The sequence below is a fragment of the Dasypus novemcinctus genome, chromosome 9, assembly GCF_030445035.2.
Source record: "Dasypus novemcinctus isolate mDasNov1 chromosome 9, mDasNov1.1.hap2, whole genome shotgun sequence".
In the NCBI taxonomy this organism is placed as follows: Eukaryota; Metazoa; Chordata; class Mammalia; order Cingulata; family Dasypodidae; genus Dasypus; species Dasypus novemcinctus.
Genome location: NC_080681.1, coordinates 36325585 through 36351861, shown reverse-complemented (window position 1 = coordinate 36351861; position 26277 = coordinate 36325585). Strand labels below are relative to the sequence as shown.

General features: G+C 34.8%; 1 protein-coding gene across 1 annotated transcript in view; it reads left to right on the top strand.

The window, feature by feature from the left end:
- Positions 1 to 18389, top strand: part of ZNF326 (zinc finger protein 326) — a 38228-nt gene extending 19839 nt beyond the window's left edge. Inside the window, exons 8-12 of the mRNA XM_004478046.4 lie at positions 2225 to 2372; positions 3570 to 3669; positions 13731 to 13861; positions 15114 to 15209; positions 17113 to 18389. Coding sequence (XP_004478103.1) covers positions 2225 to 2372; positions 3570 to 3669; positions 13731 to 13861; positions 15114 to 15209; positions 17113 to 17538 — 901 coding nt within the window. The 3' untranslated portion in view covers positions 17539 to 18389. The remainder of the gene's footprint in view (positions 1 to 2224; positions 2373 to 3569; positions 3670 to 13730; positions 13862 to 15113; positions 15210 to 17112) is intronic.
- Positions 18390 to 26277: the final 7888 nt, after the last annotated feature.

Below are 26277 nucleotides of genomic sequence, written 5' to 3'. Positions count from 1 at the left end.
ATTTGTATAATCTTGGTATGTAGTTTTTAATAATGTTCTCCTATACTCTTTCTGATTTGTTGCTCTTAATGGTTGGAACCCAAGAAACAATGATAGCAATGATTAAGTTCTGGTTTAAGAGGACAGCTATTTTTTGGTCCTTGAGAAAGTTTCTTCTACTCCACAATGATACAACTGTTTTATTTGGCAGGGATAAAGGCTTGCTTTGATGTGGATATAAACTGAAGTTAACACTTTGTATTAAAAGCTGAAAGATGATTTTACCTTGTAAGACTTATTGTTATACTTAATTGCCCTATGAATATTTTGTCTATTAAAGCTTATAGATTTAGGAGTGGATGTGGCTCAAGCAGTTGTACACCTGTTTCCCACATGGGAGACCCCAGGTTCTGTTCCAGGTGCCTCCTAAAAAACAACAACAAAAAACTTACAGATTTGAATATATGCCCATGTTGATTTAGTAAACGTTGTGATTTGGAGAAAATGGAAGAACAGAACTTTCATTTGACTGTTTTCTCCATAACTCTACATATAAATCTGTTGACGTAACCAGAAGAACATCAGTTTAACTAAATTGTCATTTTAGAATAGTAATTCCTTAAAATAGTTTAAAATTATTTTAATTTACTAAAGCCTAGCTTTGAGTTAGGGTAAGAGATTGACAGTAATGGCTGTTCTTGTGATATTTTCCTTTTGGATATTTGAATGCTTTTAACTTAATAAAGAGGATGAAAAGGTGACTATACATGCTCTTTGAGGAGCCTGGGGGAGAGAGGGAGGTGCCAAAGAGAAAATGCAAAGTGTGCTTGGGAGAGATCACTTCTAAATAAGTTTCAGGGCAATCAGAGATGGCTACATGATGGAGGTGGTATTTGAACTGATTTAGGAAGACAGTAGGATTATAGTGGGAGTTTAGAGGCAGCTCAGGTAGAGGGCATGGCTTGAGGTAAAAATAAAGAAACAGGAATGTTTTGTTGATATTCAGGAAATGGCAAGTTATGTAGACTGAAATGACTCTTGTGGGGGTGAAAGATATAATCTGAAAGATTTAGTGAATGCATATTATGGGGCCAGATACTGTTTTAGGTATTGGCTGGTAAAACTAAAAAAATATATAGGTGAAATGAAGAAATTTTGTGAATGGCAGCTGAAAACTTTTTAACTTTGCTTTTTGTGACTTAAGGAGCCATCGAAGCCCTTTGAGCAGTAATGTGCTGTTACTTCTTTTAGGAAGGAACAATAATTTATTGAATAATTAGTACATGCCAGGAGCAGTTTTAAGAACTTTGTATGTACTAATTTTAAAAATCCTTATAATGCATTTACAAGGAACTGTTCTAAGGGCTTTATATGTTTTGTTTTAATCCTTACAGCTCATTAATTTTATGGGTAAGAAGCACGAGGTCCAGAAAAGTTGAGTAACTTGTCCAATGTCACATAAAGGGTCTAGGATATAAACTTAGCTATCCGTCTCCAGAGACCATACTCTTATTAATCAGGGAAGTAAATCTGATAGCAGTGTAAGGAATTAATTGGAAAAAGGGAACTGGAGGCAGAGAAACCAGCTACAAGAATTCAAGGAAATGGAAATAAGACATCAAATGGAAACTAAATGGGGGTATGTGTGAGAGGGGAATTCATTCTGGGATGGCTCCTGAGCTTTTATTTGTTATTATTTTCCTGAGCTTTTAAATGTGTACATTGATTTAGTGCTGGGCAGGCCTCTTAATTATCCTGAAGTGGTTTTTAGAGGATAGGACTTTTGATCACCTAAGATCCTCAAGGGAGTGTATTATGGTTGTCTGGTGGTCCAGTTTCCTTTGTTGATATTACCTAACTGGCTTGGAAAGTTGAGGATAGAAAAAGAGTATAAAATAAATGGTGGAATTTGGGGACTTGATTTTTTTTTTGATCTTTGCTTTTGTCCTTGTAATTGTTCTCAGTCTGAAGTGGATAACTTAGGACTAATTTAAGTAGATCCACTGATTCCATCTTTCATACTCAGAAATTCTGAGTTGGGCAAGAAAAGCAAAATGGTATGACACTGCTGTACAAATAGGCACTTAAAGAAATACTGTTTTTCTGACTAAAACTAAATTTAAATCAACTATAAAGCAGAAGATAGAAAATCATTTATGCCAGTAAGATTAGTTTTATTGGTATATTCTAATGACCTCTAACTGAATAAGATAATCTATAAAGAATAACGTTTTTTCTGTTACAGAATGGCATTTACGTGTTCATTTTGTAAGTTTCGAACTTTTGAAGAAAAAGATATTGAACTGCATTTGGAAAGTTCTTCACACCAGGAAACATTAGATCACATTCAGAAACAAACCAAATTCGATAAAGTAGTTATGGAGTTTTTGCATGTAAGTAGCTGTTTTTGATGTGAGAAGCATCTTATCTGACATTTGAATTCATTATAGTTTAATATTTTCATAACCATCTCTATCCCTCTCCCATTTTATGTTTCTAAAATTTTAGTTTACTATCTATTTAAAGAAAGAATTGCTTTAAAAATAGGCCCAGAATCAGATGTGAATTCCTATATAGCAGAATTTGGATTTGTTGCTTGAGAAAACATTTTACATTTTTCACAGTGAATTCTAGAAAAGGAGTCAGAAAAGGTATTTAACAACTTTTTATTGATGCAGATTAAACTTTTTTGAGAGTACCTTGTACCAGGTGTTAATACTGGGTACTTCCATTCTTTATGTCTTTTGAGTTTTATCATAACATCTCATTTTTATGGTGAAAGTATGCTCAGAGAAGTTAAGTGACTGTCAGTATATGGTAGAATATGTAATTGGAACCAGGCAGTCAGTGTCTTTTAATGTCCAATGCATTATGAATATATGGTTATCAATTCAGTTTTTTTTTAATACCTATGAAAGGAGCTATGTCAGTTTGAATACCTGTGAAAGGAGCTATGTCAGGTACTGATGACACAGACACTACCCTCGATGAACTAACAAAAATTAGAAACAGAACACTTTACACATACAAAGATGATATAGTTAAGTGAAAATTCCAAGAATGCATGGTGTAGGTAGAAGTACTATGAGATTCGGAGAAGGGGAGGATCATTGGGAATAGGAATGTTTGAAGAAGGGGCTTGAACTGGATTGTGAATTGTCCAAACATTTTAAAATTAGGCAGAAGAGCTGGAATTCTCATTAGAAAGTTACACTTTTGTATCCTTGCAGAATTGTGTTCCTTACTTCAGTTTCTTTCAGTAATTTCTTTCTTTTAATTGGTTCTTAATCTGTCATTTGTGACTTAAACACCCACCTTCCCTGAGGAGACTTCTTGGCCTTTCCTATTCCAGATCTCTTTGATTTTTCTTTTTCTATATGTTTAAAATACCTTTAGAAGTGAATATGTTTTGTCGTTTCCTGGTATTTTATGATCGTCATTTCAATTAAATTGTGAGCACATTGAGAATTTTATATTAGTTCGTGTACTTTATCTTCCTTACAACCAGCATGGTGCTTAAGCATGTGAGTAGTACCTATTGAAAACATTTTGGATTCTGATCTATAGAACTTTCTTATTTTGTTTTTTAGGAATGTATGGTGAATAAATTTAAGAAAACATCTGTCCGTAAGCAACAGACAAATAATCAAACAGAAGCAAATAAAATAATTGAAAAAGATGTTATGGAAGGTATGTATTTAAACAAATTGTTTCAGTGGTCTACTTGTATATTTTTATAGCATAACTTATTTCACTGCAAATGATGCCACCTAGAGTGGTACAGTACTCTTGTGTGATAACCCTGATTTGTAGGCCTCAGCATGTTTGCATAACATGATTAGGAAATATAAAAACTGCTGTACAGTTTCTAATCAGCTATCCATATGTTTATTTTAGCTTTCAATTTTGAAATAACTTAAAACTCACAGGAAAGTTGCAAAAATAGTAAGAAAAAAATAAATAAAATTTCAATATAGCCCCTACCTAATACCCAGATTTTCCAACTATTAAGCACTATTAGCATTTTGCTGTATTTCTTTTTCTTTCTTTCACTTCCCTTCCTCTGTTCCTCCTTCCCTCCTTTTCTTGCCTCCCCTACCCCCAGTCTATTTTCTAAAAATGCTCCTTGAACACCTAACACTTCCATTTCCTGAGAACAAGGACACCAACTTAATGTAATGACCATTTATATACAGCTATCAAGTTCAAGAAACTTAGCATATAGTGCATGTTCTATTTTTTTTTCAATTTTTCCAATAATGTCCTTTTGGATATTTTCTCTTCATTATTAGATCTAGGCCTGGTTAATGTATTTCATTCAATTGCCATTTTCTCTGTAGTGTCTCTCTTTTTACTGTGGTGACATATACACAACATAAAACATCCTATCTCGACCCTTCCCAAGCAAACAATTCAGTGACGTTAATCATGTTCATAATGTTGTGCTATCAACACCACCATCTGTTACCAAAACTTGTCCTTCATCCAAAACAAAACCCTGTACGCCTTATGTATTAATTTCCCATTCTCCGTCTTGCCCCTCTCTTTTACATTCTGTTTTACATTCTGTTTCTCTGAATTTGCATATGTTATTCTATATAAGTGGAATCATGTAAGACCTGTACTTTTCCATCTGCCTTATTTCACTCAACACAGTGTCTTCAAGGTTTATCCATGTTGTAGCATGTATCAGAACTTCATTCCTTTTTAGGACTAATATTCTACTATATGTATATACCAGACACTGTTTATCCATTCATCTGTTCATGGACACTTGGGTTGCTTCTACCTTTTGGCTGTTGTAAATAATGTTACTATAAATGTCAGTGTACAAATATCTGTTTGAGTCCCTGCTTTCAGTTCTTTTGGGTATATACTTATTAGTGGGATTGCTGGATCATATGGTAGTTCTATGTTTAACTTTTTTCACACAGTGGCTGCACCATTTTATAGTTCTTACTAACAGTGTATCAGGGTTCCTCTTTCTCTGTATCCTTGGAAGCCCTTGTTATTTTTTTTTTTCCTTTTTATCATATTATTCATTCTCATGAGTGTAAGGTGGTATTGCATGGTGGTTTTGACTTGCATTTCCCTAATGGCTGAAGATGTTGAACATTCTACGTGCTTCTTGACCATTTGTATATCTTCTTTGCAGACATGGTCTATTCAGTCTTGTCTATTTTTTTTTCCCTATCTGGTTACATCATTGTCATTCTGATGTGTTGCTTCACCATGCAGGGACCTGCACCTCTCCGTGCCACACAGCTGCCTGTGCCTCACTGCGCTGTACAGGTCTGGGACACTTTTTATTTTTTTTCACCTGGATGACGCAGGGATCAAACTGGGGTCATCCGAATGGTAAACGGGAGCTCAATTGCTTGAGCCACAGGCACTTCCTGGCCCATTTTTAATTGTGCTGTTTGTCTTTTTGTTGTTGAGTTGGAGTAGTTCTTTACATATTCTGAATATTAAACCTTTATCATTAGTAGTATGGTTTCCAAAGATATTCTCCCAAGGTGGTCTTTTCACTTTCTTGTTAGTAATGTCTTTTGATGCACAAAAGTTTTAAATTTGGATCGAGTCCAATTTAGTTTTTCATTTTTTTCATTCATTGCTCTTGTTTTTAGTGTAAAGAATCCATTGCCTAATACAAGGTCCTGAAGGTATTTCCCTGTTTCTTTTAAGTTTTTATAGTTTTATTTTATTTTATTTATTTTTTCTAATGCGACAATATTTATTTCTTGACTAAATGAATGAGTTTTTCTTCATTCAGTCTTTCAGGTCCCCTTCTGAAAAGAGAGGATCATGGGTTGGCATACAGAAGACATTTACACTCTAATAAAAGCAAAAGTTTAGCTTAAAAGTCCCAACAGTCTCTGTAATCTTCACTAGAAATATTCTAGAAAAATATGCTTAATTTTTTTTATTATGGAAAAGACAGCTGGCTGTGACAGGATAACACTCCAACCGAACAAGTGCAATTAAGAGACTTGCATTTTAATCCCAATCCCAGTTCTGCTTCTTTCTTAGCTGTGCCTCCTTGAGCAGAGGCATTTAACCTCTCTGAGCCTCAGGTTCTCATCTATAGGGGGACAACACCTATTCCATAGATGCAAGACTTAAATGTAATAATGGGTATAAATTACAAGGCACAGTGCTTGGCATATAGAAAACAAATATTAACTGATATTAGTTCTCAGTATGTTAACAAATCCTCTCCTTATTCTTAGGATGTTACATGTAAATGCAAAGAAATAACAGAAGGCTAAAATACAGTCCCAGCTCTCCAGGAGACAAAACATAATTTTGAACCTATGACAGGTAGGGAGTATGCCTTAAGGTAGAAAAGAACTCCACAAAGTGTCTCACACTTCGTTTAATCTGAATATAACAGGCTCTTCATCTTCAGATATAAATTATAACATTACAGAACAAGCAGTGAATGCGACAATTTAAAAACTAAGTAAGTCTACATGGTGTTAATTTCTAGCAACAGTCTTAACAGTCTGGTTTTTTAAAAAAGTCATCCCTGCCCTCCTTTCAGTAGACATGCACCATGCCATAGAGGACGGTCCAGAACAGGACGTAGGTGAAGAGGCCTCCCAAGACACCTCCTGTAATAAGAGGTCTTCGTGATTTAAAATATTTGTTCCACCTCCTTCCTGCTTTGAGAATTAGGAGCAGGGAGAGCAGGATGGAGGCAAGCAGGTAGAAGATGAAGCCATAGAGGCCGGTGAGGCCGAGGATGCCAGCAGTAGCCCCCGACAGCGCTGACACTGAGGTCCAGCAATAATCCAGGATGGCTGCATTACCCCACATGGCTGCCTGGCTGATAAACGGCGGCCATCGCACCCGCCGGGGCTCAGCCTCTGCTATCTCGTGGAGCAACGTGGAGCTGGAATACCGCGGCGGATGCAAGTCTCTTAGCATTTCCTCAGACATACAGGGATAGGGGTTCTTGCGGAGCCATCTTGTGCTGGAGGCTCAGTTTTTATAGTTTTAGTTCTTACATTAGGTTTTGATCCATTTTGAGTTACTTTTGGTGTCTGTGGTGTGAGAGTAGGGGTCCACTTTTCATTCTTTTGCATGTGGATATCCAGTTTAGAAGCACCATTTGTTGAAGAGATTATTCTTTCCCCATTGAGTAGACTTGGCAATCTTGTCAGATATTATTTGGCCATATATGTTTGGGTTTATTTCTGGACTGTCCGTTTTATTCTCTTGGTCTCTCTGTCCTGTGATGGTACCACACTGTTTGACTAATAAATTTTGAAATTGGGATATATGAATCCTACAACTTTGTTCATTTTTTAGGTGGTTTTGGCTATTTTGGGCCCCTTGTCCTTCCATATGAATTTTATGATTAGCTTTTCTATTTCTGCACAGAAGGCTCTTGCAACTTAGATTGGGATGGGATTGCATTGAATTGTTAAGTCATATTGGGTAGTATTGATGTCATAGTTTCATAATCCATGAAGACAGTGTATCTTTCCATTTATTTAGGTTTTTAATAACTTGAAGTAATAACTTACAGTTTTCCATAAACAAATCCCTTACATCCTTGGTTAAAATTGTTCCTATATATTTTAGTCTTTTGATAGCTATTGAAATAGAATTTTTTTCTTGATTTCCTTTTTGGCTTATTCATTGCTGGTGTAGAAACACCAGTGATTTTTGCCTATCTTGTATCTTGCCACTTTGCTGAAATCATTTATTAGCTCTAATAGCTTTCTTGTAGATCCTTTGAGATTTCTATATATAAGATCACCTCATCCTTTCCCATTTGACTACCTTTTATTTCTTTTCCTTACCTAATTGCTCTGGTTAGAACTTCCGGTAAAATATTGAATAGCAGGGTGAAATCTGGCATCCTTGTCTTGTCCCTGATCTTGTGGGGAAAGTTTTCGTTCTTTCACTGTTGAATATATTGTTAGCTGTATGTTGTTGTTTTTTTAAATTATGTTGAGGAAGTTCCCTTTTTTCCCCCAGTTTTCTAAGTGTTTTTTTTATCAAGAAAGTGCTGAATTTTGTCAAATGCCTTTTCTGCACCAATTGATACGGTCATGTTTTTCCTTTACTTTGTTAATGTGTTGGCTTACATTGATTTTCTTGTGTTGAACCATCCTTGGACAAGTAAATACTACTTGTTCATGGTGCACATTTAAAAAAATATGCTGTTGAATTCTGTTTGCTAGTATTTTATTGAGAAATTTGCATTCATATTCATAAGGGATACAGGTTTGTAATTTTCTTTTCTTGTGATATTTTTACCTGGCTTTGCTATTAGGGTGATCCTGTTCTCATAGAATGAATTAGAAAATATTTTTTCCCTTTTTTTTTGTAAGTATTTTAAGAGGGATTACTGTTAATTCTTTGACGATTAACAAATGAAGCCAGTTTGTCCTAGACTTTTCTTTTTTGGGACATTTTTGATTACAGATTCAACATCTTTGTTATTGGTTTGTTGAGATATTCTACTTCTTGAGTCAGTTTCGGTCATTTCAGTGCTTCTGGGAATTCATCTGTGTTATCTAGTTTGTTGGTATACAATTGTTCATTATATCCTCTCAGTCCTTTTTATTGCTCTGAGGTTAGTGTAATGTAATGTTCCCCTTTCATTTCTGATTTTTGTTATTTACATCATTTCTCTCTTTCTACCTAAATGTATGTCAAGTTTAATTGATTTTTTTCTTAAGAGCGATTTTGCTTTTGTTGATTCTCTCTGTTGAGTTTCTATTCCCTGTTTCATTTATCTCTGCTCTAATCTTTATTATTTCTTTCCTTCTGTTCACTTTGGGTTTAGTTTCTAGTACCTCTAAAAATGAAGTTGGGTTACTGATTACAGGTCTTATTTTTTAATGTAAGCATTTTAGAACTGTAAATTTCCCTTTGAGCACTACCCTTGCTGCATCCCATAAATTTGATATGTTGTGTTTTCATTGTCATTCTTCTCAAAATTTCCTGATTCCCTTGTGACTTTTTTCTTTGACCAATTGGTTGTTTAAGAGTATGCTATTTAAATTCTACATTTTGGTGAATATTGCAGTTTTTCCTTTTGTTACTGATTTCTAGCTTCATTCTATTGTGTTCAGAGAAGACGCTTCATATGATTTTGATCTTTTTAAATTTATTGAGACTTTTGTGTCCTGATATGTGATCTGTCCTTGGACATGACCTGTGTGCACTTAAGAAGAAAGTATATTCTGCTGTTGGTTGAAGTGTTCCATATATGTCCGTTAGGACTAGTTGGTTTATAATACTGTTCATGTCCTCTCTTTCCTTATTGATCTTTTATGTGTTCTATCCATTATTGAAAGTGGTATTTTGAAGTCTCCTGCTCTTAATATATAAGCATCTATCTCTTCAAATCTGTCAGTATTTGCTTCATATATATTTTGGGGCTTTGTTGCTAGGTGCATGTATATTTACATGTTATATCTTGAAAAAATGACCCTTTTATCAATATATAGTGTTCTTTGTCCCTTATATGTTTATTTTTTTAATTTTTAAAAAATATTTATTTATTTATTTTAAAGGAAGTATTGGTAATTTAACCCAGGACCTCGTATATGGGAAGCAGGCACTCAACCACTGAGCCATATGTGTTCCCAATTGAGAGTTGTTTTTTTTCGTTTGTTTGTTAGTTTTTAAGAGGTACCAGGAACCAAACCCAGTACCTTATACATGGGAAGTAGGCGCCAAACCACTTGCACTAGATCTGTTCCCCCTCTTACATGTTTTTAACTTATAGTCTTTTCTGTTTTGTCTAATATTAGTATAGACACCGCTGCTTTCTGTGTCTTTGAATTCAAGGTGAATATTGCAAATAGCATACAGTTCTATCATGCTTTATTTTCTATTTTCTATTTTGCCAATCTTTGCCTTTTAACTGGAGAATTTATAACCCATTTACACTTAAAATAACTACTGACTTGCATATGCCATTTTGCTATTTGGGTTTTGCAAGTTTCATACCTTTATCGTGCTGGCTTTTTGTGTTTAGTTGAGCCTTTGTGAACCCTTTTTCAGATATTATGTTTGTGGTTATCATAGAGTTTAAATTTAACATCCTAAATCTATATCAGTCTTGTTTGATTTGATACTTAATGTCAGTAGCATATACTAGTTGTGTTCCTATACTCTTCTGCCCTCCACCATCTTTATGTTGTTCTTATCACAAATTACATATTTAATATCCTGAGTGTCTAAAATCATAGAGTTATCATTCCTTTTTATGCATATGCATTTTAGGTCCTGTAAAAAGTAAAAAGTTAGTTGCAAACTGAAAAAACAATAGTCCTGACAATTATATTTACCATGTTCCATGTTCCATGTTACCATGTTGTTACCTTTACCAGAAATAATCTTTTTATGTAGCTTTAGTCTCTTGTCTGTTGTCTTTTCCTTTCAACCTGCAGAACTCTTTTTAGCATCTCTTATAGAACCAGTTTAGTGGCAGTGAACTCCCTCAGTGTTTGTTTATCTTGGAATGTCTTACTATAGCTCTTATTTTTGAGAATGTTTTGCTGGATATAGAATCTTGGATTAGTGATTTTCTTCCAGCACTTTAAATATGTCATCATACTGTTTTCTTATGTCCATAGTTTCTGATGAGAAATGGCACTTAATGTTATTGAGCTCCCTTGTACATGACATGGTGCTTCTGTCTTGGCTTTAAGGATTCTTGCTTTGTTTTGGTATGCAAACTGTTGATATAATTGTATCATTGTGGGTATGGGTCTGTTTGAGTTTATTCTCTCTGGCCTCTCTGGAGTTTATATACCTTCTTGCCTGTGCATATTCATGTCTTTTGTTAAGTTTCAGAAGTTTTCTGACATTATTTCTTCAAATATTCTTTCTACCCCTTTTTCTCTTTTCCTTTTGGGAACTCCCAGAATGCATCTATTGTATGCTTGATGGTATCCCACAGGTCTCTTAGGCTTTGTTCACTTTTCTGTGTACATTTTCAGTTGTCTTTTTTTTTTTAAAGATGGATTTATTTATTTCTACCCTCACCCCCCCTCCCCCCCCGTTGCCTGCTCTCTGTTCTTTTGCTGTGTCTTCTTCTGTGTCTGCTTGTCTTCTCTTTAGGTGGCACTGGGAACCGATCCTGGGACCTTCCGGAGTGGGACAGAGGTGCTCAGTCTCTTGTACCGCCTTAGCTCCCTGATCTGCATCTCTTATTGTCTCTCCTCTGTGTCTCTTTTTGTTGTGTCATCTTGCTGCACCAGCTCTGTGCTTGGGTCGGGTTGCCACATGGGCTAGCACTGTGCATGGGCCAGCCTGCCATGCAGGCCAGCTTACCTCCCATATGGTAGATGGGAGCCCAATCGCTTGAGCCTCATCTGGTTCCCAGTTTCATTTGTCTTGACTTCAAGTTCTCTGATTCTACTGCCAGTTCCAATCTCTTCTTTTTCTTTCCCCTCTAGGGCAGTTTTTTTCTTTTTTTTAGCCTGTCTTATTGATACATATTAATAAACATACAGTTCATCCAAAGGATGAAATCAGTGGTATTTGCTATAATCACATAGTATTGCGTTCATCATTTCAATCATTATTAGGGCATTTTCATTATTCCAATAATAATAAACAAAAAAAAGACAAGAAAATTCCTTACCTCTCAATCTCTTTGTTTCCCCTACTGTACATAGATGCTGTTTCTGGTTGTTCTATCCAAAGTGAATAATCCAGGGCTTTTAATATAATCACAATGTTGTATATTCATCATCTCAAAATTTTTAGAACCATTTCATTACTCCAAAAAGAAAGACTACACGACTTATCATTCTTTCCTCTGCCCTACATAACCACTAATCTTTCATCTTTATAAATTGCTCTATATGTACATTATATATAAATGGAATCATACAATATGTAGTACTCTGTGTCTGATCTCCTTCACTTAGCATAATGTTTGTTTTTTTTGTCTGATATTAACATTCATATTATATTTGTTCAGCTTTAAAGAAAAAGGTTTTATAGATGCAGTTCTACCCATATTCATATTTCACATAATATATTTAGTTCATAATAGGGCAGTTGTATAGTATTTGTCCTTTCATATCTGGCCTGCTTCACTCAACATAATGTCTTCCAGGTGCATCCATTTGTCATATTTCATGACTTCATTTCTTCTTAGCTGTATAATATTCCATCATATGTATACTCCACAATTTGTTTATCCATTTCTCAGTTGATGGACATCTGGGTTGTTTCCAACTTTTGGCCATCATGAGTAACACTGCTATGAACATCAATGTGCAGATGTCTGTTTGTGTTACTGCTCTCTGTTCTTCTGGGTTTATACCGATAGGTATTATTGGGTCCCATGATATGTCTGTATTCAACTTCCTTAAGGACTACCAAACAGTCCTCCACAGTGGCTGTACTATTCTACATTTCTAGGGCAGTTTTTATTTCAGTTACTGTGGTCTTCATCTCTGGTATTTCTGTTTCGTTCCTTTTTGCTATTTCCATTTCTTGATTGAAATTCTTTTTGTTCATCTATTATTTCCTGGTTTCCTTTAGTTCTTTGTATGTTCTTTTTGCTCTTTAAACAAATTTATCTCATACATCCAAAATCTGGTCTTCCTCGATCATTTCTAATGCTTTCTCTTGCTCCTTTGAATGGGCCATTTTTTTTTTTCATATTTCTTTGGCTGCCATATAATCTTTTGTTGCATACTAGATATTTTAATATTTTAAGGTGTTATCTTTGGAATTTAGTCACTGAAATACCTGTTCCTTAAGCTTGTATTCGGCTATTATTATGACAGAGTTCCTGGAATGCAGGAAAGTATCAACAACAAGAACAACAAAACAAAGGGGGAAAACCTCACTGTTCTTGGTCTTTGCATATTGGTTCTGTGCAAGTGCTGCCTTTTAGAGCTTAGCCTGCCCCAAAATGTGCCTAAAGAACAGGCTGAGATGAAAGTGTAGATCTTTTCTCATCTTTTCTGTACATGCTTCTTTTCATGGTGTTGTGTGCAAGGCCCTAGGAATTTTCCAATTCGAATGGATTTGAATATCCCTTTTTCCCCTGTAAACAGTTTCTCCTCCTAGTCTTGGATACCACTCTGCAGGTCCCAAAGTTGGCACTCCTGTTGTGCAGGCAGCCACAACTCTACCACTCTTTCCCAGTGCTCCAGCTACCCTGCAAATCACTTCCATGTACAGGGCAAGTTTTGGGACAGCAAGCTTACGACAATTTCCTGATCAGTCCTTTAGGTTGCTACCAGACAGATTGGCAGAGGCTTACGTGTACCCTATTTTGCACCTAGTATCCACTCCCTGTAGAGGTGGGACTGGGGTCCCACATTGGGAGCACGGGTTAGCTGCACTTGAAGCTGGAGAGGGGCAGGAGCAGGGCCACTGTGTTTTCCCACCATTTTTAAGTTGCCTTTTTAAAGTTGCAACAATTTTTTAACTATTTTTTTGATCTATGAGAAATATGGTTGTGCCAGATTTTTTTGCTTGTTGTTTAAAGCTTCTTTGTGGAGCTGAAGTCCTAGAGTGTCTCACTCTGCCAGCTTGGTGATTCACTTCTATGCATTATATTTTTAATCTATATATCCCAATTTTTGAGATGTGGAAGAAAAACTGAAAGTAAACCTACATACTCAGATCCTTTTTTTGGAAGAAGGGATATAAATAATTACAGGTACCAGGTAGTAAAAAAAAAACTCTCATTTGTCAGAAATTAAGTACTGTATGAATCATTGCTTTTCTTTAATAATTGGATTTCTTTTTAGGTGTTACTGCAGATGATCACATGATGAAAGTAGAGACTGTTCACTGTAGTGCCTGCAGCCTGTATATCCCAGCTTTATATAGTACAGTTCAGCAACACTTAAAATCTCCTGATCATATCAAAGGGAAGCAGGTATGCTTTGATCTATGTTAATAAAGTCATTGAATTTTCTATCAATCCTTTATTGTCCTTTGGCTGTTGTTTAATAATTACCTACCTGCGTATAATCCCTATTGATCTTAAGTGTGAATAACTAAGGATACTTAGAGAGGTGAGTAGCGTAGTGGTGGTAGACTCGAGCTGGGTTTGAGTCTTGGTTCAGTTCACAAAGTGTGTTGAGCTAGTAAATTAACCTTCCTGTATCTCAGTTCATCTGTAAAATGTGGATGGATAATCATTCTACTCTCTTTTCTGATTGTTTAAGGATTAAATTAATTAAAATGTACTAGGCACTTAAGTAAGTGCCTAGCTGTTGTTGAACTGTTATTATTAATTTTGTTATTATTAACATTTCAAAAAGTTTTTTTAAGAACAAAAAACTAAAGATTTGATTTATAACTGATTAATTTTCTGATGGTGGTGAAAAATACATTTAAAAACTAGCATTACCAGTTACCATCATTTGTTATATTTTTTTAGTACAATATCATTGAAAAAGTCACTATGTTCTTATTGATTAGAACATTTCTGCTTCTAGATTGGCTGGTGACATTTAGCCCAATTCATTTCAAACAAAACAAATGTTTTGCAATATTGAAAATTAATTTACTTCGTAAGCACATTTAAAACATCAAATATTTAGGACTTTAGTTTGTAAATTAAGCATACCTTAATTAAATTTGTATTTTACACTGAAGTGAAATTGATTTAATTCAGACTTCTAAGCACTTTCAGCACAAATTACATTTTCTTAATCTTTATTTGTTTTCACTTCTCTCTTGCTACCTTTTTGGCAAGTAGACATTCCACATTTTTACCCTTCTTCCTCTGTATAATACAGCCTTGTAATTACTACAGCCCAAAGGAAAGTAATTGTTCTTGTAGTATGAAAATTATTCTTTTTCTTTTGATAGCATGAAAATTAGCAGTTGGAGTAGTTGGCAGTGGGGGAGGTGGATGTAGAGTGGAAAGGAGAGAAACTCTTAGAGATCTAGATTTCTAGTATTTGGGGAGTTGGTATTTTTTCAATTAATGTTGATTGATTAATAGAATCTCCATTGTTCTAATCCGTAGATCATTTAGATCGCTGACATTCTATAGTTTAATATGCCAGAAAATAATTCATTTAAATCTAAGGATCTGACATAAAATTCTGTTTTTAATTATGTTAATACTTTTCATGGCATCATTTTCAAGTACCATCAGTGTGTTCTATTTTTCATAGGCTTATAAAGAACAAATAAAAAGAGAGAGTGTCTTGACTGCTACAAGCATTTTAAATAATCCAATAGTGAAGGCAAGATATGAACGTTTTGTGAAGGTAAGATTTTAAGGCAGAAGCCTTTTAGATACTACTGTAATATTACAATAATTAAATGTTGTCACAGTAACCCTTTGTGATGTTTGGGTATGGTACAACATATTAGGAAGAATTGTAGGAGGCACCAGGAGGTGAACACAGGACCTCTGATGTGGTGGAGAGGTACCTAATCACCTGAGTCACCTCCACTCTTGGTTTTGTTGTGTCATTCATTGTCTTTCCTCACTGTGTCTCTTCTTGTATCATCCTGTCATGTCAGCCCGCTGTACCTGCCCATCACGTCAGCTGGCTATCTTCTTTATGAGGTACTGGGAACCTTTGCTCCCTGCTTTGTTGTGTCTCATGTTTTTTGTGTGTGTCTCTTGTGTCAACTTGCTGTACCAGCCTATTGCACCAGCCTGCTGTCTTCTTTAGGACGCACTGGGATCTGAACCAGCAACCTCCCGTGTGGTAGGCAGGAGCCCAGTTGCCTGAGCCACACGTGCTTCCCTTTAAATATCATACCAATTGCTAAGATACTTCTTTTCTTAAGTCTTGGGATTAGGGGGTGCAGTGGGCAGTAAGTGATTCTTCTCCTTTCTAGCTATAAGCCAATTGAGCAATACACAGTCTGATAGAAGATCAAGTGTAAGCTTTATTTTTTTATTTTTTTAAGGAAACTTTATTCTTGATTTAAAAAAAAAAAGGTTGGCTTGGAGAATATGTCTTAGATGTGTAGTCTAAGTCTGTGGACTCTAATGTTTTACCCTGAGATAAATAGTTATCTCTTCTTCCCCTGCTACTTGCCCAGCTGGACAGCAACAAACTTTCCCCCAATTTATCACATGGCATGGAATAGACTAGAATATATCCTTTCTGTGGCTAAGACCCAAAAAAGAACTCAGAAGGGACTGAGTTATCTGTACAGTTTCTTCTCCCAACCACACTAATGAACAGTCATTCCTTTTCCTCAGATAAGAGGCAGGTTAGATATGTTGTTCCAGAAGATGCCTCCTCATAGAATCAAGTCTGGGAGAAAGGATATTTGCTCCTAATGATAGGAAACTCACATTTGAACAATTGGATATATCTGGCCCACCAGTCCCTCAGGATTTTACCATGAATTATTACTTTAATCCTTCTTTACATAACATATTATGAACATACAGTGCATAAATAAGAAATTACTCTTCAGGGAATCTAGAGAAATAAATTTTAAGAGGTTAGTTTTTGAGTATAAAATAATACACTTAAAATCATTCTCCTTGAACAGATATGTTCAAGTAGCTGATATGTTGAAGATTTATAAAAGTTTAGTTAGTTACTTTAGTAACTAAATCTTCATTTTGTAGAATAAGAAGATTTTGTTTTGGCTATTGTATTGATTATCAGCTACTCTATGAAGAAGTTAATGACCATTAAACTATCCTTCAAACATGTGATTTTTGAGCTGAATAATCTCACTTCTATTGGCTTGTTCCTTAGGACCCTGTTTTGTAATTTGTTGATCATATTTGTCACTGTTTACTATATTCTTTGTTTTTTAAGTTGTGGCAATATAAATATACCATATATTTGTCATTTTAAAGATTTTTAAGTATAAAATTCAGTGACATTAAATACATTTACAATGTTATACCACTGTCACCACCATCTATTACCAAAACTTTAATGATCCAGGACAGAAACTCTGTATAACTTAAGCAATAGTTTCCATTTCCCCTTCCGCCTAGCCCCAGATAACTTCTAATCTGCTTACTGTTCCAATAAATTTGCTTATTCTAGATATTTCATATAAGTGGACTCATAAAATATTGGACTCTTGATTTATTTCACTTAGTGTAAGAATGTATTAATGAAATAAATCTTTTAAAATAAGAATGTGTTAATATATTGATTTTAAAAGATATATCTTATTTTTTAGGGTGAGAATCCCTTTGAAATTCAAGATCATTCTCAGGATCAGCAAATAGAAGGAGATGAGGAGGAAGATGAAAAGATTGATGAACCTATTGAAGATGAAGAAGAAGAGGAAGAAGAGGAAGAGGAAGAAGTAGAAGGAGTAGGGGAAGTAGAAGAAGTAGAGGAAGTAGAGGAAGGGGGAGAAGTTGGAGAAGTAGAGGGAGTAGGGGAAATAGAAGGAGTGGGGGATATAGAGGGAGAGGGAGATGTAGTGGAAGAAGGGAAAGTAGAGGGAGTGGAAGAAGTAGAGGGAATGGGGGAGGTTAGAGGAGTGGGGGAAGTAGAGGGAGTAGGGGAAGTAGAGGGTGTGGGGGAAGTAGAGGGAGTAGAGGAAGAAGCAAAGGAAGAACCTGTCCACTTCCCTATTGACCAGCCTGAAGAAAATTAATTATAAGGTATTAGATTTAAAAAGAGCTTTAAATTTCTGTACTAATGCGGGAAAGGGTAAGGATTTTATTAGCTTAAAATATGAGCATTAACATCCATCTTGCATGCATTCCAAATATTAAAATTTGTTTAATATAATTTCTAAATGTTTGCCACTTGTTTAATAAAATGATGGTGAGACTATTTTAGTTTAGCTTTTATAGCTACCAAACTTAGATATGATTGTATAATTTTTAAGCTTAATTTTTATTACTTTCTTGGTGTTAAGAATAACAGATGTGTATTGTTGGTATATCTATTCTAATCATTAGAACTTAAATGCTGCTTTGGGAAGTAAATATTCAAGTGTGCATTTATTTTTTGAATACTTACCCTAGAAGAGATAAATTGGGCAAGTATTTTGTGCTCCGAGTGTGTATTTTTTTACTGCATTGAACATTGAATAGTAATTTGCGTTGATATGCTTGAAGACTTTTTGTGACCACGCTTCCCTTTGTAGCAATAAAATGTTTTTTACAAAACTTTCTCCCTGGATTAGCAATTTTAAATGAAACAATTCAGTTCAGCAATTTAAAATATTTAAAGTATTTAAAATCAGGATTTACTTTAATGTATGAGTACAGTTCACATGTATTTCAAGATGATCGAGAAAACTTGAATTTAAAAAAATTTATTTCAGGCATAACTTATTTTAAGTATGACTAAAATATTTTTAATCCATTTCACAGAGGTCATTCTGAAATTGACTTGTTTATCTACATTTAAATTATTTTTGTTTCTTCTGTGCTTGTGCAAAATCTTGAATTATTCCTGAAAATACATTTCAATACAAATAATTTTTTCAAACTTGCACTAGTTCTTTTGTCATGTCTGTGTTTGCCAAATTGTCATTTTTTTAAAGAATTATTTCTCTCTTTGAATTAAGTTCTTAATTTTCATGGCTCATAGGCTTGCATACTCAAAAGAGAAGGTGAGATTGATAGGTGATCTCTTCTTAAGTAATTTATTTTTAAATGACTGTCCATTAATATCAGTGAGAAGCAGTGCTTTTATTCTTTCCAGGGGGACTATTTCATTGAAAATTAGGTTCTCAAAATATTGAGGCACTAAATGGATGAATGTATGTATGGGTATTTGTAGAATTTCATAGATAATTTCTCTTTTGCATTATAACAGGGCTTTTAAAATAAGTTTTTCTGAGCCAGTAAGATTTTTTTTCCAGTAGACTTGGTTTGTTTACCTTTAAGCTGGGAAAAGCCAGTGGGCACTTAAATTCAGTTGAGGAGTTTTGGAGCCAAGAGCAAGGTTAGTGGAAGATTTGGAGAAATTTGGTTCATATCTGTCCAGTCTGTATTTACTTAAATAAATAGGCTTTAGAAATTTTATGCTCAGAAGTTCAAATTTTAAGGCTAACAGGGATATGATCAACTCTCTTATTTCCTCCTTTATTTTAAAATATTTGTAGAAAGGCCAACATGAAAGAATAATAGATCCCTTTGTGTTAGTATTAGGATTTTGTTCTTTTGGCACAATGTAGGGTGTTTTTAAAAGAAGAATGTGTCTAATAATCTTTTTAAGATATTGAACTTTTGGAAGGAATCCTGTATAGCCAGAGTCCTGTGGAACAACTTCTAAGTAAATGTTTAAGAATAAGAGGTAGCAGTGATGATCTAAGCAGTATGTTTTGTGAATCCTTCAGAAGCTGTATGAAAAAAAAAAACATGTAAAAGCTCTTATATAGACAAGCTTATTTGCAAGGTACAGGCATTCCTCGGAAATATTGTGGGTTAGTTTACAGAACACCACAATAAAGAGAATACCACAATAAAGTAAGTCATGCAAACTTAGTTTCCTAGTGCATATAAAAGTTATATTTACAGTATAATGTAGTCTGTTAAATGTGCGATAGCATTATGTCTAAAAAAGATGTATACACCTTAATTAAAATGTGACACAGAGACATGAAGTGAGCATATGCTGTTGAAAACATGGTGCCAAAAGACTGGCTTGATGCAGGGTTGCCACAAACCTTCAATTTGTTAAAAAAAAAAAAAAACGCAATATCTGAGAAGTGAAATATGTGAAACACAGTAAAATGAGGTATGCCTGTATTAATAAATGTATTTTCATTTCCTTATTCAGAAATTAAAATTTGTATATATATACTATTGAATAATTTGCAGGTGGGCACTTTAATTTGTAGGCAGATTAATTTTTGTGATCCATAGTTTTATATTTTCAATGCTTTTGTAATAAGGATTTTTGTCAGATCTTTCAACTTCTGTTATGTAAGTATTTTTATTAAAAACTACACATCTAGTTCTAATAAGCAAAAGAAATGTACTTAGAATTTATGAAGTTGTTTAAGCTAGATAGGGACTATCTTCTGTTCTTCCTTTTTTTTATCACCTCCTGCCTCCAAAATACCAGGAAGTCTCCCTGCTCTGCTCCCAAAATTTATCCTTCTCAGCTTCCACTTCCAGTGCCTACCAGCCTAATCCAATTCACCATCATATCTTTCCTGACTATTGAAATAGTTTACTAATTTCTTTGCTGCCCCTCTCCCCCTGCTAAACTCAGTTTTCTACACAGAGTATATAATCCTTTCAAAATATAATCCAGATAATTCTCTCCTGCTCTCATTGACTTCCTTTTGTATCTGTGGAGTCTATACTCCATAGATCTGTCCTAACTTCCCTTACTTATATCATGCCATTCATCACACCAGCTAGACTAGCCTTCTGTTGGTTTTTCCCTGTCTCCAGAACTTTGCCCTTTTTGTAGCCTATACTTGCTAGTTTTCCTTGGCTGACTCTTGATCCTTTAGGCCCCTTAACTGTTAGAAATGTCTTTCCTGAGGAAACGTAGGAGCAGTAGTTTTTAAATTTTATAAAAATGAGGATTTTGGGATACCACCCTCGATTTGCCAGGTATATTCTTTGGAGGTAGTGTGTATTTAACAAAATCCCAGGTGATTCTGATGGTAGGACTGGTTAGTGATTAGTGCTAGGGCCCTCAAGCAAATTCTTTTTTTTCCCCAAGCAAATTCTTAGTACCCATGACTCTTCCGGATCGAAGCAGGAACTTCTGCCCTTTTGAAAACAGTCACAGGTCTGGGAGATTCTCCATAATATTTTACTAAAACATTGGTATGACTCATAACGGACCTCTGGAAGTCAGAAAACTGACACTCTTTTTTTTTAACCCATTAGATTATTTAATTTTAATGATCAGATTGTGAATTCATAGTAATAGTGATTGTAGTTTTCCCATAATAACAAGCTCTTGTGTCATTCCCCTATTTGAAACCTTTCCTAGGCTCTCCATACCATACTACATGCTTTTTCACACCTCCCTGTATTTCACACCTCCCTGTTCTTGCATCTCCTGCTGAGCAGAATGCCATCTCCTGTTACCAGAAACACCATGTCACCTCTTTCCCCTCATGTACAATATGTTTACATTTGTATTAAAAAAAAAAAAAACTAACAGGAAAATCAGAGGAAGGGGAAGGTGAAAGTGGGAAGAGACTAGTAAAGAGACTAGTTTGGCTGTTAACAAGGGGGCCTCCTAGGGTGGCAGCACCCACTGAATATACCACTGTCATGAATCTGTCCTCCAGTCTTGTAGGCTCCCTGATTTTGTTTGTCTATCAAAAATGTATTCAACTTTTCTATCCTTCAGGGCAGGTTCACTCTGTCTGGATTCAAGGAACTATATAACTATCAAATAAGAAAGCCAAGATTATTTATTTATAACGTGAACTGTAGTTGTCACAAAGCCCAGAACACTCCTGCCAGCATGACCACTCCATTTTCATTGGATGCCAAATTTTATAAAAATTTTGCTTGTATTCAAAATAAACATAATTTGGTAGATGAATCAAATAACAAAAGTTTAAGGTAACCTGATTGCTACAATAAGGAAAGTCTTGCCAACAAAAATAGCATTCTCAAATATGTTTCAACAGATACTACCATTATTTATTATTTGTTCTTGTAGCTTTGTAGTTTAGTTCTGTGCACCCACAACTTTTGACACATTTTTCTAGTTATTTTATCTTTGCCTTGTTCTTTGAAAATACAGATATTGTGTATTGTTATAAAATATAAATGGATATATTTTATAATAGGAAAATATAAAAATGATATTTTGATATTACATAGTCAGGTTATAGTCAAATCTTGTAGCTCTAGAAAATGGCATACTGAATTCAAGTTATTCTAAAGTTCTATTAAAATTACAGAATAAATACAATTATAAATTACAGCAATAAAGATAAATTCATTACTATACTAGAAAGATAAGGGTACTGTGAGGCATTTCTAGAATGTATAAAACGGAGTCAGATCTTGGTGAAACCAAGAGAGCCAAAGAGCCCACAAGTACATACAGATGAAAATTAGGGATTTATCCCCATGTTTAGAGACAAGTCTGAGAGGGGGTGGTTGTAGTGTGACAAGCCAAGGTTTCAAAGGAATGAATAGTATGCTAGGACCTGAGTCAGAGCTCCTGGTCTGCAGACTTCTTCCAGGGTAAAGCCATTTGCATAGATTGCTGTTTGCCAAATAGAGTGAGCCTCCTGACAATAGTAGGCTCCCAGAACATATATTAAAGGAACATAGAAGTGTGGCAGTGTCCCCAGTTGTTTTGTGGATCCTACAAGGGGTTGTGATTCCTTATACTTAGAAGACAGACAAAGAAAAGCGTGCTTACAGTCCATTTCCCATTTTTCCTATTGACTGTTTCTACCTCCTCACACAATTAAAATATTAGGTTCCCTGTCATCAGAATCTGCTAGGGAAAGGTACTTTTTCACTCAAGCTGAGAAAATAAACCGCAAATAGCACAAGAGAAAAGTCCAGTTAGGGACTGCCAAACTATTATCTGCAGGCCTCTCATTGCCTGTTTTTGTATGGATTTTACATTTTTAAAAGACTGCAGAAAACAAACAGGAATATGTGGCAAATACCATATGTGACCCTCAAACCTAAAATACTATCTGGCCCTTTACAATAAAAATTTATTAAATCTATGGAACGTGGTTGAATTGGTAGACAAATGTTTATTGCCTTAAGTGTATACATTTTAACATAAGGAAGTTTATAGGTGAACTAAGCATAGATTACATGAATCTAGAAAATAAAAAACCCAAAGAAAGTAGAAGAAATTAATAGACCTGGAAAGATGAATTCTTTGAAAACTTTTGACAATTTCGTTTTAATTTAAGCTGTTGCGGGTGAGGTTGAAACACCTCAATTTGGTCTCTGAGGCTAGCATAACGTTTTTTTTCCCTCATAATTCTTACTAAGAAAACTGTCCATCAAAGGGAACGAGAGCAGTCTCATTTAGGAACAAACATAATCATTGAAAATGACATATTGGCAAGTCAAATCCAAAGAATTGTGTCATGGCAAAATAGTATTACACAGCAGAATCTATTATTTTAACACAATACATTACGAGATCTATCACTGTGACTGAGGGAAAAAAAAGATTTAAATGGAAAAAAATGAGTAATCTTGACAGATTTTTGTAAAAAACATTTCCTGGAATTTAACACATTCTGGATGTAAATCTTAGGGTAAGAGTAGAAAGAAACCTTTTTAACTGGTTAAGGACCTCAAACAAACCTTCAGCTAACATAACTAATGAAGCATCCATATCCAAGTCAATCAAGACAATGATTCCTATTGACTATATAAGGATAACCACTTCATCCCAAGAAATATAAATAATAGGAAAAGACAAGTCTTGGGCAATGTGATTTTGGAAATAGTACAACCAAGAGAATTGACTATAAAGGTATTAGAAAAAATAGGAGGAGGTTTTTTTTTAAAAAAAAGATTTATTTATTTCCCCCCTTCCCCTCCTCCCATGCTGCTGTTTTTGCTGTCTGTTGTCTTAAAATTTTCTCTCGTAGGATTCACCGGGATTTGATCCTGAAGACCTCTGATAGGGAGAGAGATTGATTCCCTGTCAATTGGACCACCTTAGTTCCTGGTTTCTGCTGCACTTCACTTGGACTCCCCTTGTCTCTTTTGATGCATCATCATTCTTGCTGCGTGACTCACTTGTGTGAGGCACTGGTTCACCACGTGGGCACTCGCGCGGGCCCTCGCTCACTGCGCGGGCACGCTTCCTTTTCTTTTTCACCAGGAGGCCCAGGGATCAAACCCAGGTCCTCCCATATGGTAGGCAGAAGCTCTATCTCTTGAGCCACGTCCACTTCCCAATAAGAGGTAGTTTTGTTTAATATTTCAAAATAAAAATCTTTAGCTTTCTATAGACTAGTTTTAGTCAATTAGAAGTGTAATTTTCAAATCCTATTTGCAAAAAAAATATGAACTATTATGTAGGGATAAATTTATGGAAAAAGTGCAAGGTCCATATGAGGAAAACTACATTTTGAAGGATATATAACACTTTCAAGTCAAGAAACATTTTCCTGCCAGTAAAGACACAATGTTGTCTAGTTGTCAATTATCCTCAAATGAATTCACAAATTAATTAGCATTCCAATGGGATTTTGTTCTTTAGAATTAGTATTGGCTATGAGAGAGTTAAAAGTAACATTGGTTTAAGCAAGATTGATGCGTATTTCTTATAAAATTTCAGGTGGGCAATGCAGAGCTGGTGTCCCACTTCATGGTTTCAAGAACTGAGGCTACCACTATTTTGTTGATCTGCCAGTTTCAAATCTCTTATCTCCAATTGTGCTGTCTACATTCTAGCCAGTGGAGAGGGAGAAAGTACCTTTACAGTTTTCCTGAGTTTGTGAATACATTTCAGTAACAGTGATTTTAAAAAAATAATAAAAAGAACAGTTACCAGGAATTGCACCTACTTCTTTACTTCCTCATGTTGCTTAAAACATTTCATTAACATACCTACCTGATAGGAAGACTGAGAATTGTGTTATACACCATGTTTCAGCTGAAAAGCAGTTCTATTAAAGGAAAGGGGGGATGAATATTAGGGTACTCCTAGTAGTATCTGCCACTACAACTCATTGAGAAATTCATATGAAAAGTAAATGACTGAGAAAAATAAAGAACAGTGAGGAAAACTTGATTTATATTAGTGAACTAGAAACATATAACAAAACTACAATAATTAAAATAGGGTAGCCTTGGTATAGGAGTAGATAAATAGATCAGTGAAACCAAAAGGAGATTGAAGGAACAGGCTTATGTGCTATGTGGGTATATAGTATATGATAAAGTTACCATTTCAAATCACAGGTAAAGGATTAAGTAGCCCATGAATGATTTGGAGACAGTAGGATAGCCAGCTACATTTTGGAAAAACATGCCTATATGACTTATATGCCAAAATAAATTTCAAAGGGATTAAAGAGATAAAGATGAGAAAAAAATAGGGAAATACTAAAATACAATGTAGCAAAATAACTTAAAATTTTGGGGTGAAGAAGGAAGCAAGACAATCCTCAGAAACCATAAGGAAAAAGATGGGCAGAATTGGTACTTAAAAAGTAAGAACTGCTGCTCTCCAGGAAAGTTGACCATAAACAAAGTTGAAGAAGAGTAACTGGGAGAAAATATTTGCATTATGTGTGAGACAAAAAATTAAGTCAGTAAAGAATTCCAATTTATAAATATTCAAAGATTTATAATACCCTGCAGTTAGTGAGTTAAACTGTTCATCTCCCAGATGGTTGATGGTGTATAAATTGTTTCACTTATTCGAAGAGCAATTTGGAAGTATCTAGCAAAATTTAAAATGCACATATCCTTTGATAAGCAACCTTACTATAACTAGCTAGAAATACACATGAATGGAAAGATACCATATTTCATCTAACTAAATTGTATTGAGGCTTTTTCGCTCTAACCAGAGAGTGTCAAAAAAAGGTTTTTACATAATAGGATCACAAATATTACCTGACTGACAAGCAATGGTAAGGTGCCATCTTACCAATTGGAAGTTGCATCTCAACCCAGAGATGATAAAATGTAGAAGAAAAAGAAAGTATATCTAAAGAATTGCTGAAACGGTATATCTATAAGAATGGTCTTTGTAATAATGAGAAATTGGAAACCTAAATATTCAGTAATAGGGGAATAATTAAAATATGTTACAGTCATAACTGAATATTCTGTAGGTATTAGAAAGAATGAGAGAGCTCTGTATGTGTTGACTTGGAAAAATCTCCATGATATTGTTAAGAGAAAAAAATCATTACAATATAATATATGAGAGTTTCACTTATTAAAAACTGTAAATATGTATAAATTCCAAACTATGTACTTGTATAAAAATGAATAAAAATAAAAATAGTGCATTTACATAGAAATATCTGAAAGGACGCACAAATAATGTTTACATGTAAGGAAGAAAGTTGCATTGGGAAAACACTTTTTTAAACAGTAAGGATGTAATCGTGTTAATGTTTATAAGGTTAAAAAAGAAATCTGAAAAATACAGAGAAGTATAAAGAATAAAACTAAAGACACCTAGAATCTAACTAGCCAGATAATAGCATTATTCATAATTTTTGCTAAAATTTCCTTACATTCCTTTTTTCTTTGCAACTAGCTAGGTATTGATACTATTCCTTGGGATAGGGGAAACAGGAAGAGGAGCAGAGTTAGATGAGAAAGATGATAAATTTATTTTGGACATGTTAAGTTGGCTTTGCCTTTTGGACACTGCAGTGGTGCTATTAGGTAAGCAATTGGATATATGGTTATAGAGCCTAGGAGAGCTCATAATCAAC